This window comes from Ostrea edulis, chromosome 3 (genome assembly GCF_947568905.1).
Source record: "Ostrea edulis chromosome 3, xbOstEdul1.1, whole genome shotgun sequence".
In the NCBI taxonomy this organism is placed as follows: Eukaryota; Metazoa; Mollusca; class Bivalvia; order Ostreida; family Ostreidae; genus Ostrea; species Ostrea edulis.
In genome coordinates this window covers 10,164,008-10,182,854 of record NC_079166.1, presented here as the reverse complement: position 1 = coordinate 10,182,854, position 18,847 = coordinate 10,164,008, and the positions used below count along the sequence as shown (strand labels likewise).

Genomic DNA, 18,847 nt, shown 5'->3' with positions numbered 1-18,847 from the left:
TAATTTTTGATTAGACAGTATTGATCTGTACTCTATGCTGCAATATCCTGGGATGCACAGTGGAAATTAATTACAAAGTGCAGCTCATATTTGCTGTGCACATACACATACAAATTAAAAGAGATTGGGCACCATGATTGAGTTAAATGTTTCATCGCTTGTGTGTCACTGTTTAACCGTTCATACTCTTAGTGTTAGAAGTCATTTTTCAGTCCAGTGATAGAGTAACTGATATAACAGATATCAAATATCCAATAGGATTTGTAATTTCATGGTTTAATGGGATCCTTAATGGAGAGAGAACTAGCTCTCATTATCTGTGTAAATAAGATTGATTAGTGTAAATGCTATTTCATATATATGATATTTGTGATCTATATGATACCATATGTGCACTGTTACGCATTTTAAATTGATTAAGTGAACTTTCTGTCAATCCTCAGCCTCTATTGCTGTCCTTTTCTTCAGAATTAAACTTTTCACATTTTTAGATGCTTGAGGGCTAACAACGTATTAACTACTTTGTTCTCGGGCCTGCTTGCACCTGCATCGGTTTAAACAATGCGAAGATCAGGGGGGAATATTGTTTTTGTCCTGTCTGTAATTCTGTCGTTCAGTATGAAACTTTAACCTTGCTAATAACTTTTGAACTGTAAGTGATAGAGCTTTCATATTTCACATGAGTATTCCTTGTGACAAGACCTTTCAGTGGGTACCAACATTTTTGACCCCTTGACCTTGGAGTTTGATCTACATTTTGAAAACTTTAACCTTGCTAATAACTTTTGAACAGTAAGTGATAGAGCTTTGATATTTCACATGAGTATTCCTTGTGACAATTTAGACCTTTCCGTTGGTACTAAACCTTTTGACCTTGACATTTGACCTACTTTTTAAAAAATTGACATTGGTCATAACTTCTAAATGGTAAATATTAGAGCTTTCATATTGTACATGAGCATATCTTGTGACAAGATCTTTCTACAAGTACCAAGATATTTGTCCTTAATCTGGAATTGGCCATTATCGGGGGCATTTGTGTTTCACAAACACATCTTGTTCTACAAAAAAAAAAAAAAAAACCCAAAAAACAAAAGAACAAAAACAGACTTGTGGTATATTACCAGGTGTGTTTTAAAGCTGGCATATTTTGAAAGTTCTGGTTGTCACAAATAAAATGTAAAGTCAGCTTTCATGTAATACAGAAGGTTGTGCAGATGGACATTACTTATACTAAGTTATAGTCAGCTTTCACGTATTACAGACGGTTGTGCAGATGGACATTACTTATACTAAGTTATAGTCAGCTTTCATGTATTACAGAAGGTTGTGCAGATGGGCATTACTAAGTTATTGTCAGCTTTCATATATTACAGAAGGTTGTGCAGATGGGCATTACTAAGTTATTGTGGCAATGAAGGGGAGAGAATCTTTGGATCAGTTGTAGATTAAACCCGAGGCCATTGTAATTTTAGTTCAGTGATACTTACAAGGCCGACGTGAAATATAGAATTATTGCTACAAAATACAATTTAAAACCTATTTGGGAAATCATGCAAGAAATCTTCGTATCGAGGAGATGAAAAGAAATTTTTGAAAAAATTGCAGAAACATCACACATGACCTTAAAAGTAGGTGAATTCTGCTATGAATCGGATGATCTGTGTGGCTATGGGGCTCTTGATGTCATTCACAATGTCGGCTAATACTGCTGATGATTAACAATTTGTTATAGAAGTATGGACATGAGATCTAGGTTACACTTATGATTTTAGGGTGGACACGACTAGGGTTGAATACATTATCCCGCTCAGAGAAAGCTTCTCTCTCCCTTTCCTGTGGGTACAGATAGCAGCAACTACATATTACTTCAGACACAACTGCTCTCCTCAGAAGGAGGTAAGAAACGCCCAACTCTAACTGTACTTCCATTCTTAAAGTAGTGGTAATTTTTGCCCATAATCTCTTCAGAAAGAGGCAGGTATATAACAATGAGCTACAGATAGTTTCATAGAAATGAGCATATGATAGAAAATTGCAGTGAAGGTCATTTAGAATTGGGTTTATTCAAAAAATGAATTTCATTTTTGAAGATACATAATGGTATTAACTGCATCGTTTCATGCTGGTATACTTCCTGAATTGTACAGCCCCGCCCTTCACCGGCAGTGGCGACCTTTCCATACGAGTGAAAAATTCTTGAGAGGGACGTTAAACAATATACAATCAATCATGAAAAGTACGCCAAAGTGAAACACTGCAGTTCATACCTTCATGTATTTTCAAAAATAAAATAAAATTTTATATTTAGTGCAATCTTTTACTTTATTTACAGTACCATTATTAATCAGGACTTATATGTTCATAACTGCAACACATTCATAAGGAAATGGCTATCATTAGAATTTGTAAAAAAAAAAAAAAAAAAAAAAAAATTAGTGGAAACATAATCATTGTTATATAGCAATAAGTGGTCACAAGCTGATATTGCTATTACACTTTATATTAACTGTCAAAAAGCAAGAACAATCAAAATGGATTATGGACAACAAATGAACCTAATGGTATACATTTCATTTAGTTTATAGAAAGTTGATTAAAGTGAACCTGGTAAATAAATTCTTGCTCAAATTATTTCCAAATTTAAAATCCTGGAATTTTTTTTGTGTGAAATTTGAGATCAAAAATGTTCCTTGTGAATGAATTATACTATTTTACCAGTAAGAAACAAAGTTTATCCTTGTAATGATATCTGTCAGAAGCTATATCTATCAATCTGAATCCTGTATACAATGTCTTCCTTGCCTTACAGAAGCTGTCAGTGGGAATCATTTTGATCTCCAGCCTATGTTTCTCACTGGGCTGGCAGTTTAACCAGTTTGTACTACTGCTGCAGGCCTTTGCTCTGTTTGGCACTTGGATCCTGGACATGGTCCCTTCCAGAAAGGCAAGAGTTCTGAATCACCAGATTTATAAGTTAGAATTGATTTCATCATCATGGGTGTGATGGCTCATGTATTTGCAAGTTCTAAATTTGATTGATAATTTTTGTCCCTTGCTCAGTGTAAGTATGATTAATTCAGTATGTCTGTCTGTTTGGTGGTCTGTGAGTCTGTCTGTGAGTCCGTCCGTCTGTCTGTGAGTCCGTCCGTCTGTCTGTGAGTCCGTCTGTCTGTTTGTGAGTCTGTCTGTGACATATTGGAGTGTGGACAGTATCATAATGATAACTTCAGTTTTACCAGTTCTAATCATATTCATTTATTGGTAAGGGGCTTTTTATTGAGTTCCCTAATAGATCTCTCAAGTCGACAAATTCAATGCTCCCAACTTTGTCTTTAAGCTAAGTGAAACAGCAGCCCTAAAAGTCGCACAATCAGTTCACTGAATCTTTCTTTTCTTAACTTGTAGTTAATATGTTAGTTGAACAATAAGTGTGAATGAAATCAATAATTATTTATGAAAGTGTTTTATCATTATTCAATCATGGACGTTGGTCCAGTTAGACCAGTTATTTTCATATTCACTGGTTTACAGTGGAAGCTCTCAACTGAGCAGTAAAAATTTAAGCTGGTCAACATAGAAAAAATGCCAACTGGCATGAGTCTTGATATGATATGTTTAGTGAAGATAATAATGATCTGATTCTCAGATTCAAAAGTCAGTGCTATTTAAAACAGATATTGCATTGTACCGATGCAGCTAGACTACAGGTTAATAAGTTGTTTTTACTTAATTATGCCGAGTAAATTTGAGTGACATTTAATGCAAGGTTTGGAATCTGGAATCAAAACTATTTCACTTAATTTTTTCATCACACAGAAAACCCTCAGTATTTCCTTTACCAATGTTTGGAGATCAAATTATTCCTTCACCACAATGTGCCTATTAGCAGGCACACACAATCAGTGAATCTGTTTAGATCAATTCTGTAGGGGATAAATCGCAACAATCCCAAGTCCGCAAAATTGAAATCATTAATTTGCAGTGGATAAAAAATTCGATCAAGTCTTATTTATGAAGGTGAAAATGGATGAGATGACTTTTTATCAATGTGTTGCTGTGGTCGTGTTTCAGATGACTTTTTATCAATGTGTTGCTGTGGTCGTGTTTCAGATGACTTTTTATCAATGTGTTGCTGTGGTCGTGTTTCAGATGACTTTTTATCAATGTGTTGCTGTCGTCGTGTGTTTCAGATGACTTTTTATCAATGTGTTGCTGTTGTCGTGTGTTTCAGATGACTTTTTATCAATGTGTTGCTGTTGTCGTGTGTTTCAGATGACTTTTTATCAATGTGTTGCTGTGGTCGTGTGTTTCAGATCCAGATGCTGTTTATAGCCCAGTGTTTCTCGCTAGTCGCGACCTGTTTCCTGCAGTTCTTCAACAAAATGATCCTCGGATCTCTGGTCATGAGCTTTATCCCTTCTGCGCTTCTCCTTATCTACCTTAAGGTAAATCTGGGTTAATTAAATTCATCCACCTTAAGGTAAATCTGGGTTAATTAAATTCATCCACCTTAGGGTAATCTGGGTGAAGTAAAATTCATTTAAGGTAAGGTTTGCGACATTTTGACATGTAGCGAACAAAGACATGTTGCATATCAGTATGTTCTGTAGGAATTTATCTTTTAAAAATTGACTTTTTAAAAAAAATCGCCCGTGTCGTTTTTTGACCAGATGGGCTTATTTTTGTGATGTTTTACATTTTCGGGATCTTTGTACAAAAGGGAATACTAGTGGTATAAAAACTACACGAGGCAAACTTATGGGGTAAAAAGCTGGTAAAATTTTTAAGAAGAGTATTATCTATAAGATTATACTTATTGGTAGAAAAATGTTATTTTAAAACACCAAAAAAAGCACTTTTTATATCTTGAATAAAATTTAAATTGGTTGCCATGGCAACAAAAAAATGTATATTGAACAGCTTTATAAGATCTACGTCAGAAAATATTTACTTTAAAAATAATATTTGGACCATAAATATTTAAGAAAGCATATAGAATTACTACCCACAGGGCTTTGTTTCCATGGTAACAGATTAAAAAGAATTATTTCATTTATGTGATTTGTCACTTTGTTTTATAATTGTACAACTTTTGAAGAGTGCATTGAGCATTTTCATGAATAAGATACAATTCCAGCCCAAAAATGATATTTATATTTATTTGTCAAGTATTGTAGTATCACATTTATTAGAAATTAAGATGTTGATTTTTTTTTTTTCTAAATTCAATACAATACAATATTTTCAATATCCTGGCGGGTTTTCCACGGTCCTGCTTCGTCATAAATTCCGTGTTAAGTTAGCCCGAACCTGTCTTATATACTACATCTTTGAAATAATTTCCCTCTCCTTGTTCCATTGCTTGATTGATGTTTGTTTACAACTGTAACCTTCAGTACAATATAAAGTATAAAGCCCTGTCAGTGGTGGATCTAGAGGAGGGGGGGGGGGGGGGGGGGGGATGACGTAAAGTTAGTAAAAATGACACTAATAAATCTGTTTTATGTCGACGTTATGCAAATGTTCCTCAGACAAAATTAAGACTATTAAGATGTACTAGAGAAGACCCCTTTTTTTATTTTTACATGATCAGATCAGTCGCGTTTTCTACATTTCAAAGGTAATCTGATAAATCGCTCTATCAGCGCATGTAGATGTCATAGCATTGAAATATGAAGTGCATGTAATTAGAGAGCATTGTCGGGTTTATTTTTAAAAATGCTTGTGAATGTCATAAAAATCCCTAGCTTCGTTAATGTCGAGCCTCGTCTTTGAGGATACTAATCACAAACAATGATCGATTATAACAGCATCAAAATAAATCCTATTTTCCCTACTGAGCAAGATTCACAGAGATTACATGGTCACAACATAATTGTAATGGAAATTAACCGTAGCTCATACTATATATGTATATATAAAAAATTGTAGACTTTCATAATATCAAAGAAAATAATTTATAAATGATCATTTGAGAAACATTATTATCATTTTGTCGTAGAGGGTTACACAGACGCCACTTGACAGCGGTAGTAGATAACAAGTGAATATTATGTCATTTTCCCTCGATTCAACTATGACGTGACACATTTTTTCATTATGACGTCATAAAACGCAAACTGCACTGAGGTATATCCAGAGTTATTTCCCTGTTGTTGCAAACCTTACCTTGAATTCATCCATCTGGTAAATCAGTGCTAATTAAAAATTCATCCACCTTAAGATAAATCTGGGTTAATTAGATTAATCCACTTTAAGATAAATCTGGGTCAATTCATCCATCTTTTATTCACCTCATAGTAAATCTGGGTTAATTATATTCATCCACCTCATAGTAAATCTGGGTTAATTAAATTCATCCACCTCATAGTAAATCTGGTTAATTATATTCATCCACCTCATAGTAAATCTGGGTTAATTATATTCATCCACCTCATAGTAAATCTGGGTTAATTATATTCATCCACCTCATAGTAAATCTGGGTTAATTATATTCATCCATCTCATAGTAAATCTGGGTTAATTATATTCATCCACCTCATAGTAAATCTGGGTTAATTATATTCATCCACCTCATAGTAAATCTGGGTTAATTATATTCATCCACCTCATAGTAAATCTGGGTTAATTATATTCATCCACCTCATAGTAAATCTGGGTTAATTATATTCATCCACCTGAAGGTCAGTCTGGTTAAATGGATGTATCTACCTTCATGTAAGTCTGGTTAGTCAAGTATATCTATGATAAGTCTGGTTAATTAAATATACTTATCTTAAAGTAAGTTTGTTAAAATTGTTTTCTACCTAATGGTAAGTTTGTTAAAATTGTTTTCTACCTAATGGTAAGTTTGGTTAATTAGATATATTAACCCTGCTGTAAGTGGTTAATTAATAGATATCTTTACCTTGATATACATCTGGTTGAGTAAGTATATCTGCTGTAAGTGGTTAATTAATAGGTATCTTTACCTTGATATACATCTGGTTGAGTAAGTATATCTACTGTAAGTGGTTAATTAATAGATATCTTTACCTTGATATACATCTGGTTGAGTAAGTATATCTGCTGTAAGTGGTTGATTAATAGATATCTTTACCTTGATATACATCTGGTTGAGTAAGTATATCTACTGTAAGTGGTTGATTAATAGGTATCTTTACCTTGATATACATCTGGTTGAGTAAGTATATCTGCTGTAAGTGGTTAATTAATAGGTATCTTTACCTTGATATACATCTGGTTGAGTAAGTATATCTACTGTAAGTGGTTGATTAATAGGTATCTTTACCTTGATATACATCTGGTTGAGTAAGTATATCTGCTGTAAGTGGTTGATTAATAGGTATCTTTACCTTGATATACATCTGGTTGAGTAAGTATATCTGCTGTAAGTGGTTGATTAATAGGTATCTTTACCTTGATATACATCTGGTTGAGTAAGTATATCTGCTGTAAGTGGTTGATTAATAGATATCTTTACCTTGATATACATCTGGTTGAGTAAGTATATCTGCTGTAAGTGGTTAATTAATAGGTATCTTTACCTTGATATACATCTGGTTGAGTAAGTATATCTGCTGTAAGTGGTTGATTAATAGGTATCTTTACCTTGATATACATCTGGTTGAGTAAGTATATCTACTGTAAGTGGTTAATTAATAGGTATCTTTACCTTGATATACATCTGGTTGAGTAAGTATATCTGCTGTAAGTGGTTAATTAATAGGTATCTTTACCTTGATATACATCTGGTTGAGTAAGTATATCTGCTGTAAGTGGTTGATTAATAGGTATCTTTACCTTGATATACATCTGGTTGAGTAAGTATATCTGCTGTAAGTGGTTAATTAATAGATATCTTTACCTTGATATACATCTGGTTGAGTAAGTATATCTACTGTAAGTGGTTGATTAATAGGTATCTTTACCTTGATATACATCTGGTTGAGTAAGTATATCTGCTGTAAGTGGTTGATTAATAGGTATCTTTACCTTGATATACATCTGGTTGAGTAAGTATATCTGCTGTAAGTGGTTAATTAATAGGTATCTTTACCTTGATATACATCTGGTTGAGTAAGTATATCTACTGTAAGTGGTTGATTAATAGGTATCTTTACCTTGATATACATCTGGTTGAGTAAGTATATCTGCTGTAAGTGGTTAATTAATAGATATCTTTACCTTGATATACATCTGGTTGAGTAAGTATATCTGCTGTAAGTGGTTGATTAATAGGTATCTTTACCTTGATATACATCTGGTTGAGTAAGTATATCTGCTGTAAGTGGTTGATTAATAGGTATCTTTACCTTGATATACATCTGGTTGAGTAAGTATATCTGCTGTAAGTGGTTGATTAATAGGTATCTTTACCTTGATATACATCTGGTTGAGTAAGTATATCTGCTGTAAGTGGTTGATTAATAGGTATCTTTACCTTGATATACATCTGGTTGAGTAAGTATATCTGCTGTAAGTGGTTAATTAATAGGTATCTTTACCTTGATATACATCTGGTTGAGTAAGTATATCTGCTGTAAGTGGTTAATTAATAGGTATCTTTACCTTGATATACATCTGGTTGAGTAAGTATATCTGCTGTAAGTGGTTAATTAATAGGTATCTTTACCTTGATATACATCTGGTTGAGTAAGTATATCTACTGTAAGTGGTTGATTAATAGGTATCTTTACCTTGATATACATCTGGTTGAGTAAGTATATCTGCTGTAAGTGGTTGATTAATAGGTATCTTTACCTTGATATACATCTGGTTGAGTAAGTATATCTGCTGTAATAACAAGGTAAGTCTGGCAAAGAACAAGGTAATAAAACACATCCATCCCCATAGTTACGACTTTAAAAAGTATGGAGACTCACTCGCAGTAAACGTACCACGAGAGTACACCCTTAATCAGCGTTTTAAGAAAGTAAAATTTATGCCAGGTATACTATGTCAACAAAATCAGAATGATATTCCTAAATGGATAGCATTATGACATCATGAATAATACATTTCCCGCCTTTTTCTCAAAATAAGCCTGAAAACTGTCAAATGTCACACAAATTATTGCTCAGGAAAAGATGTGCGCATTTGTTGAGCAGAATGAAAATGATATATATTGTATATTATTTTAAGATGAAAAACATGCTTGAATATTAATTTGCTTGACGCATGCACTGTATGTTTTCTGAAAGGAAAACCACCTGAATTTGTGGATATTTTCATTGAAAATGGCATTTTTGCAATTTTATGCCAACTTCAAGCTCTTGTCATATGACACAAATCATTTTGCTGATCAAACTGAGTGAATTTAGGGTTTGCTAATCTATTCCTTATTTGAATGCCAGGGTTTGAGCTCCAGGTGAAACCGATATTTTGGGCCATATGACTTTAGAAACTGTACCAACTTCTCAAATGTATTTAACTAAAGCTAAGTCCTGTTGATTAATTATTAGTGTGCTGATATAGTTTTAGATGACATGCACATTACATGATTGTTGGATCACAGCACATATTACAACACACATGATGCAATCAAAGAGACTGTCACTGCGTTCAGATACATGGAAGGGTTTTCCCCTGTAATTTCAGGGAGACGAAATGAAATCCTGCAGCATTCCAAATCAAATTATCAAAGTATTCGGATACTCTTTGGCAGTTCTTGTTTCCATGATGCTCCTGCAGAGAGTTTTAAAGGTATGCCCGTGTAAAATTAATCACTGCTTGCTTTTAATGATTCTGTTTTCACTAGAAATGCTGTTTTATTTTTAATCCATCCTTCTGTATTTTATCCAGTTTGTTCTGGGGATTGATGCAGATGAACACATCTACAAATTTGTCATGTCAAAGTTTAAAGTTGGGCATGCAAGGTAAGAATTGGTGAATATTAGCAAATTGTGAGGCTCGATGAACTATTTAAAAGTTGTTTACATGTAAGAAAAAAAAACGTTCAGAAGATCTGTTTCCTTCATATTGTACGAGTATACACGTGCAGTGAAATGAAACAGCATGTTGAACAGCTTTTGCATTATTCAGTTAATTTGGGGGGACAAAATAATGTTAAACTTTAAAAGATAATTATGAAAACATAATTGCATTAATATCTCAAATTGAACTGATCGGTTACTGAGTAGCTGTTGATGACTCCGAATGCTCCCGGTTTTAGGGATTTCGATGCCTTGCTGTACCTGTGTATCGATGCGTTCGGCTTCCTACAGTTTGATACATTTGAGCGGTTGACAAAAGGAGTTGTCTTCCCTTTGTATGTTGTCACACACCTAGGAATGTTGATCATCCTGTTTATAGCAGTTCTACAGAATTGGAGGTACAGTGAAACGTTATAATTCTGATTAACAGATACATGCGACTATAGTTTCAAGCCTTAAGAGTCACATGCATGTTAAAATCTATCTTTCAGTTAATAGATTAATTTTTATTTATAATTATGGTATAAGTCTTCTATATCTTAGGCATTGGCTCTAAAGGTATATATGCCGTATTAATTGGAAATTATTGAAGGGATAAAAACCGGGTCCATAGGACGTTATAACTTTAATGATAGAACATTCTGATCTACTCCTAGCCAGCCATGCATACTGAGTGTGGGAGTACCTACACTACCTCAAACCGTATGATCAGCGAAACCCTCCATTGTCATGAATATTCATGAAATGACATGTAGTAATTTATTGACCAATCACAGGGTGATACTATTTCACATTTTCAGTGTTTTAATGGCAGAACCTACAGGTGAAAGGTGTAGCTTTTGTTTGCAAACAATAATCAAAAAGATCACTCATTTAGAAGCAAGTCAAGTGTATAGCTATATATTTATAAATAAAACTCACTTCAACAACAGAGGTTATGCTTGCAAATTCTGTTACGAAAGTGTAGATAGCCTGTATGTAGGCTGTTAATGGGACATATTCAGTGATGAAAGACAATCGGGCGGGGAATGGGGTAGAGAAAACCACTTTTAGCAATGGAAGGAGAGTTAAAGTTCATCTTTAGCTTAAAATTATTTGAATACGACGGCATGCTGTAATTGAAATTGTCTTCTCCCATGATGTTTTCCTGTGCACCTACACACATCTGCTGTAAACTTCACTCCTTCATAAAATCAGTTTCCCCTTGCATTGAATAGACTTCTTATTAGCACTCTTTTGATACCAATATATAATTTGTCGACATTTTCAGATAATATCATTTTTCATAGTTTATTGTACTTATGAAATTCTTGTCTGGTTTCCAACATAAAAGAGGGGTCTCTGTGGCCGAGCGGTTAGAGCATCGCGCTCAAAATCACATGGCCTCTCACCTCTGTCGGTGCGGGTTCGAATCCCGCTCGCGCCGGTAAGTGAGAAAGTTTCCCAGTTTACTTTCGGAAGGTCGTTGGTCTCTTCCCAGGTACATTGTATATGGGTTCTCTCTTCCACCAATAAAAACTGGGCGCCACCAGATAACTGAAAAATTGTTGAATTTAGCGGAAAACAATCAGTCAATCCAACATAAAAGAAATTCTGTTTGATACGGCACATATAGCTTTAGTAAGGTCATCACTGTACTATATAGCCATTCAGACTGTAGTAATGTCATCACTGTATTATATAGCCATTCAGACTGTAGTAAGGTCATCACTGTATTATATAGACATTCAGACTGTAGTAAGGTCATCACTGTATTATATATCCATTCAGACTGTAGTACGGTCATCACTGTATTATATGTCCATTCAGACTGTAGTACGGTCATCACTGTATTATATGTCCATTCAGACTGTAGTACGGTCATCACTGTATTATATGTCCATTCAGACTGTAGTACGGTCATCACTGTATTATATATCCATTCAGACTGTAGTAAGGTCATCACTGTATTATATAGCCATTCAGACTGTAGTAAGGTCATCACTGTACTATATAGCCATTCAGACTGTAGTAAGGTCATCACTGTATTATATAGCCATTCAGACTGTAGTAAGGTCATCACTGTATTATATATCCATTCAGACTGTAGTAAGGTCATCACTGTATTATATAGCCATTCAGACTGTAGTAAGGTCATCACTGTACTATATAGCCATTCAGACTGTAGTAAGGTCATCACTGTATTATATAGCCATTCAGACTGTAGTACGGTCATCACTGTATTATATATCCATTCAGACTGTAGTAATGTCATCACTGTATTATATATCCATTCAGACTGTAGTAAGGTCATCACTGTATTATATAGCCATTCAGACTGTAGTAAGGTCATCACTGTATTATATAGCCATTCAGACTGTAGTAAGGTCATCACTGTATTATATATCCATTCAGACTTTTGTATTTTGTAGCAACCATGTTCATGAAACAAATGTCAAAGATCACACAAGTGCCAAAAAATTGCATCTCCTGAGTTCTCGTCCAGAACTTGCTTATCATACAGGTAAATTAGATTAGATCCTGATCTTACTTATCATACAGGTAAATTAGATTAGATCTTGATCTTACTTATCATACAGGTAAATTAGATTAGATCCTGATCTTACTTATCATACAGGTAAATTAGATTAGATCCAGATCTTACTTATCATACAGGTAAATTAGATTAGATCTATAGCTAGCTTTTCATACAGGTAAATTAGATTAGATCCAGAGCTAGCTTATTATACAGGTAAATTCGATTAGATCTAGAGCTAGCTTATTATACAGGTAAATTAGATTAGATCCAGATCTTGCTTATCATACAGGTAAATTAGATTAGATCCTGAAAGTGTTTATCATGCAAATAAATTCTAAGTAACGGATAGAAAAAGCCTGTAAATTAATTGTTTGGCAGTTTTGAGAGTTATCGAACAGAGTCCTTGATGGAATAACATGTAGCTTCTTGTTACAGAATGCCTTGATGTCATCGTTTTATTTTATTATTTTACAGTATTAGCGGTTTTCTTTGGAATTCTGGGAATGTCTACATTACGTATGAAATACCTTTGGACACCGTACATGTGCATTCTGGGAAGTGTTGGAATCAGTGACTACAAAGTCTGGAGGACTATTCTGTCACCGCTTAAAACACAGGGAATCATCGTAAGTTCTCCATCATGTATATACAATTAAACCTGTGTCATCCAACACCTGTCAAATCCCACACCTGTAGTCCCGTTGGGATCCTGGTTAGAATAGGCCCTCGGTAACCCTTGCTTGTCATCAGAGGCAACTAAATGGGGCGGTCCTTCGGATGAGACCGCAAAAACCAAGGTTCCATGTCAAAGCAGGTGTGGCATGATAAAGATCCCTCCCTGCTCAATGGCCATAAGCGCCGAGCATAGGACTAAATTTTGCAGCACTTCATCAGCAGTGGTGACGTCTCTGTATGAGTGAAATATTTTCTAGAGGGACATTAAACAATATTGAATCAATGAATCCAACACCTGTCAAATCCAACACCTGTGTAATCTGACACCTGTATAATCCGACACCAGCTAATTCAACACCTACATTGTTTATTTCACTGTGAATTCCAGCCGTATTTTCATCCCCAATTATCTACTTTCCATTTTCTTAATACTGTGCAATCTGACATGCTGCCTAATATTTGACACAGAGTTATATGTATTAAAGCTTGTCAGATTATTCAGGTTTTGCTCTATTTACTGGCCATGGGAACAATTATAGCGAGGTTAAGTGCCACAATGTATCTTTACAACTGTATTTTAATGTTTAGTTTCTCTGTATGTGATTATCGCCTTTTTACTGAAAATTTTCTAAAATTATGAACAAATTTGGTAGTATACATGTATCTGTATAAAGTTCAAGTTCAGCCTCTATTTTGATCTTGTTCTTTCTGTATGTGTGGTATTCTTTTACAGGTGCAGATTGTCAGACATTTTATGACCCTATTAACGCTAACAGTTTTATTAGCTATAGTAAGTAACATTTTATTGGTCATTTTCAGTTTTTAAAAAGTAGACAACAGATTTATGATCAGAAATAGTTTCATCTAAAATATTTATCAGATTTATGATCAGAAATAGTTTTATCTGAAACATTTAATATTTTTAGATTGTGTGTCTAATTTTTAATTGCTATCTGTACAGAGACTGCTTTATAGATATTAAAGAAAGAAGTTTTAATGTCAGATGTGATATTAACTCTTTTTTAGGCTCTTTCACCTCTTTTGAAAGAACTAGAGGAATTGAAGGAATTTTGGGATCCAGATACTGTAGAGCTCATGGAGTGGATCAAGTAAGTGTTAACTCTATACACCATATTCATCCTAACCCGCACCCTACCTTAACTCTGAACACCATATTCATCTTAACCAGCACCCTACCTAAACTCAAAACACCATATTCATCCTAACCAGCACCCTACCCAAACTGAGTCTCTCAGCTGAAAATCTTATATTTCCATATGTCTCATACATATCTAAAATCCAATTTTATGTATTTGCCTATCCATCAATTTTCTTAGTGCTCAGGGTGCTTTTTAGGGTGAAAACATTGCATGTATTATTATACCCCCCACAAATGAAGTTTGGGGGGGTATACTGGAATCACTTTGTCCGTCTGTCCGTCCGTTTGTCCGTAGACGCAATTTGTCCGAAGTTTATTTCTAATACCGCTGGACATATTTCATTCAAACTTTATGCACATCTTCTATATGTTATGTAGTTGTGCATCTCCTATTTTCATTGAAATATTTTAACAGTTATAGAAGTTACGCACATTTTCTTTTCATTTTGGGGGTTGCACACTTTGTCCAGAGTTTAATTCTAATACCGTTGAACAGATTTGATTCAAACTTTATTCTCATCTTATATATATAATGTAGTTGTGCATCTTCTATTTTCATTGAAATATTTTAACAGTTATGGAAGTTACGAACATTTTCGGGTTTGGCATCCACATACTGTATCTGCAATCTTGTGACTTCTCGGTAAAACATAAAGTGGCTCATGTGTGTTGAATACTTATTTGTCAGATAGTATTTATAATCTCAACTATCCCTGGCAATGGGATTCATAGTAAACTGCCTTTATTGCAGCTACTTAGAGTTGTTATACCAGTGGAAAAGATTACAATAATACCAATACTTGAGCTAATGTCATTTATTTACTGACAAAATCAATGACAAAGTAAAGTTGGCATAACATAATGATCTTTAACAAAGTGAATATAAACTAAAGACTAGAAGAGTTGATCAGGGATTTGCAATCATACAGCCTAAAATGTGCCAAATAGTATTCATTGTTTATATTAAGCATATTTTTAATATTTCATGTACTGCTGTACTGTAGAATATACACTTCTGCATTCACATTGATTGCCCTGTAGATAATGTGAAAATATCCAATGAGCTTGCATTAAATATTTCCCATCATCTTATATGCCCCGCGGGGGGTATTAGTCCCATTAGGACAGTTCTAGTTTCATTTATGCTGAATGAATTTGCGAGGAATTATCAAAATGTTCTGAAATTCAATTTAAACAAATAGTCTTATGACTTTCAGGTATTTAATTTTTAAAAAAAAGTTAATATACAGTGTGTGTGAGATGTAGAAATTGTCATCACTCTTCAAAAAAAAATATGGAGTTACTTCCCTTTAACTGTTAACAGATCCAGTGTGCCAAGCAGTGCAGCATTTACTGGCAGTATGCAGCTGTTAGCAGGAGTCAAACTGTGTACAGGTCGTCCAATCACAAACCACCCTCATTATGAAGACAACCATCTCCGATTTAAAACCAAAGAAGTCAGTGATTTATTGCAAACCCTTTAAACATTTTGTTTGATATGTGATTTACAAAGTGTAGTTGTTGAAATACTGATGACAGAGTATTAAGTAATTTATCATTAAGCAGTAATTAGTAGTGAATATTACATGCTAAAATTCATATCATATGTCATATCAGCCCAAGGGATGCCATATCAGCCGGGAGAGGGTTGATATCGGGCCCGAGGGCTGATATATGACATACGATATGGATTTTGGCATGTAACATTGTATTTATCATATACTGCACTTTTTATGCTTAAATATTTCATACGAACGGAATAGTATTTTTGATGTTTCCATTTTTTAAAAATTTGATACGGAGTCCAAAAGCTGATTTTAAAAAAATAAAATATTTTTTCATTTTAAAGGCAGATCAAGGAATATTTGATACATTAATTTTTCATGAAAAAAACAATGATTTAGGCCTACGCTAGTAAAAAAAACCCACTTTGGTACATTGGATTACTTTGATACATTGATTAACTATGGTGCTAAAATTTGATGTATCAATTATAACAAACTATGGTAAAAACCATCATATACATTGATTTACTACAGTAAAAACATTGATACATTGATTTACTACAGTAAAAACATTGATACATTGATTTACTACAGTAAAAACATTGATACATTGATTTACTACAGTAAAACCATCATTTACATTTGTTTGACCATGGTAAAAACATTGATACGTTGATTTACTACAGTAAAAACTTTGTTTGACCATGGTAAAAACATTGATACATTGATTTACTACAGTAAAAACATTGATTTACCATGGTAAACACATTGATACATTGATTTACTACAGTAAACACATTGATACATTGATTTACTACAGTAAAAACATTGATACGTTGATTTACTACGGTAAACACATTGATACGTTGATTTACTATGGTAAAAACATTGATACGTTGATTTACTACGGTAAAAACATTGATACGTTGATTTACTACGGTAAAAACATTGATACGTTGATTTACTACGGTAAAAACATTGTTACGTTGATTTACTACGGTAAAAACATTGTTACGTTGATTTACTACGGTAAAAACATTGATACGTTGATTTACCACGGTAAAAACATTGATACGTTGATTTACTACGGTAAAAACATTGATACGTTGATTTACCACGGTAAAAACATTGATACACTGATTTACCACAGTAAAAACTGTGATACACTGATTTACCACAGTAAAAACATTGATACATTGATTAACTACAGTAAAAACATTGATACATTGATTTACTACAGTAAAAACTTTGTTTTACCATGGTAAAAACATTGATACATTGATTTACTACAGTAAAAACTTTGATACATTGATTTACTACAGTAAAAACTTTGTTTTACCATGGTAAAAACATTGATACATTGATTTACTACAGTAAAAACATTGATACATTGATTTACTACAGTAAAAACATTGATACATTGATTTTACTACAGTAAAAACATTGATACATTGATTTACTACAGTAAAAACTTTGTTTTACCATGGTAAAAACATTGATACATTGATTTACTACAGTAAAAACTTTGATACATTGATTTACTACAGTAAAAACATTGATACATTGATTTACTACAGTAAAAACTTTGATACATTGATTTACTACAGTAAAAACATTGATACATTGATTTACTACAGTAAAAACTTTGTTTTACCATGGTAAAAACATTGATACATTGATTTATTACAGTAAAAACTTTGTTTTACCATGGTAAAAACATTGATACATTGATTTACTACAGTAAAAACATTGATACATTGATTTACTACAGTAAAAACTTTGATACATTGATTTACTACAGTAAAAACATTGATACATTGATTTACTACAGTAAAAACATTGATACATTGATTTACTACAGTAAAAACTTTGTTTTACCATGGTAAAAACATTGATACGTTGATTTACTACAGTAAAAACTTTGTTTTACCATGGTAAAAACATTGATACATTGATTTACTACGGTAAAAACATTGATACATTGATTTACTACGGTAAAAACATTGATACATTGATTTACCACAGTAAAAACATTGATACATTGATTTACCACAGTAAAAACATTGATACATTGATTTACCACAGTAAAAACATTGATACATTGATTTACCACAGTAAAAACATTGATACATTGATTTACTACAGTAAAAACTTTGTTTTACCATGGTAAAAACATTGATACATTGATTTACTACAGTAAAAACTTTGATACATTGATTTACTACAGTAAAAACATTGATACATTGATTTACTACAGTAAAAACTTTGATACATTGATTTACTACAGTAAAAACATTGATACATTGATTTACTACAGTAAAAACTTTGTTTTACCATGGTAAAAACATTGATACGTTGATTTACTACAGTAAAAACTTTGTTTTACCATGGTAAAAACATTGATACGTTGATTTACTACAGTAAAAACATTGATACGTTGATTTACCATGGTAAAAACATTGATACGTTGATTTACCATGGTAAAAACATTGATACGTTGATTTACCATGGTAAAAACATTGATACATTGATTTACTACAGTAAAAACATTGATACGTTGATTACGAGTGAATACGTAATTTCCAGCTTGATATGCATTTTTGCATGCCGGTCTGATATGTGATATGGATTTTTGGACCGGTTGTTGATATTGGCTATTGTGACGTCACCCGTATCACGCAGTGCTGAATCTGCATAATTATTACCAAGCATATGATAGAAATATACACACATTTACACTTTGTAATATAATAGTTTTCGCCTCTGAATTTACGCAGATTTTATGATAGACTATTTATTAGCTATATAATAAATTGATTTACTATGATAAAAACTTTGATACACGGATTTATATGATAGATAAAAATAACAAATATTTGTGATATCTTTTCTGGTTTTGTCGTACCCGGAAAAAGAAATAGCCATAAACAAAGAAATGCATTCTAGAAAATAACCATTGTCAAAGTAGTTGTTAACATAATAATTTCAACAGAGGAAGGTTTTCATTTGTGTGTTCATGACTATGTAAAAGATTTATGTATGAAATGTTTAA

The 18,847-nt window shown here is 33.1% G+C and overlaps 1 protein-coding gene across 4 annotated transcripts in view; it reads left to right on the top strand.

Annotated features, from left to right (window-relative positions):
* LOC125676116 (probable C-mannosyltransferase DPY19L3) overlaps positions 1–18,847 on the top strand; it is a 46,337-nt gene that overhangs the window by 24,231 nt on the left and 3,259 nt on the right. For all 4 annotated transcript variants that reach the window (XM_048914025.2, XM_048914026.2, XM_048914027.2 and 1 more), the window contains 11 exons: positions 1,776–1,899; positions 2,813–2,947; positions 4,317–4,448; positions 9,604–9,708; positions 9,808–9,881; positions 10,178–10,336; positions 12,350–12,441; positions 12,931–13,082; positions 13,865–13,921; positions 14,158–14,240; positions 15,615–15,747. In XM_048914025.2, the coding sequence (XP_048769982.2) occupies positions 1,776–1,899; positions 2,813–2,947; positions 4,317–4,448; positions 9,604–9,708; positions 9,808–9,881; positions 10,178–10,336; positions 12,350–12,441; positions 12,931–13,082; positions 13,865–13,921; positions 14,158–14,240; positions 15,615–15,747 (1,246 nt within the window). The remainder of the gene's footprint in view (positions 1–1,775; positions 1,900–2,812; positions 2,948–4,316; positions 4,449–9,603; positions 9,709–9,807; positions 9,882–10,177; positions 10,337–12,349; positions 12,442–12,930; positions 13,083–13,864; positions 13,922–14,157; positions 14,241–15,614; positions 15,748–18,847) is intronic.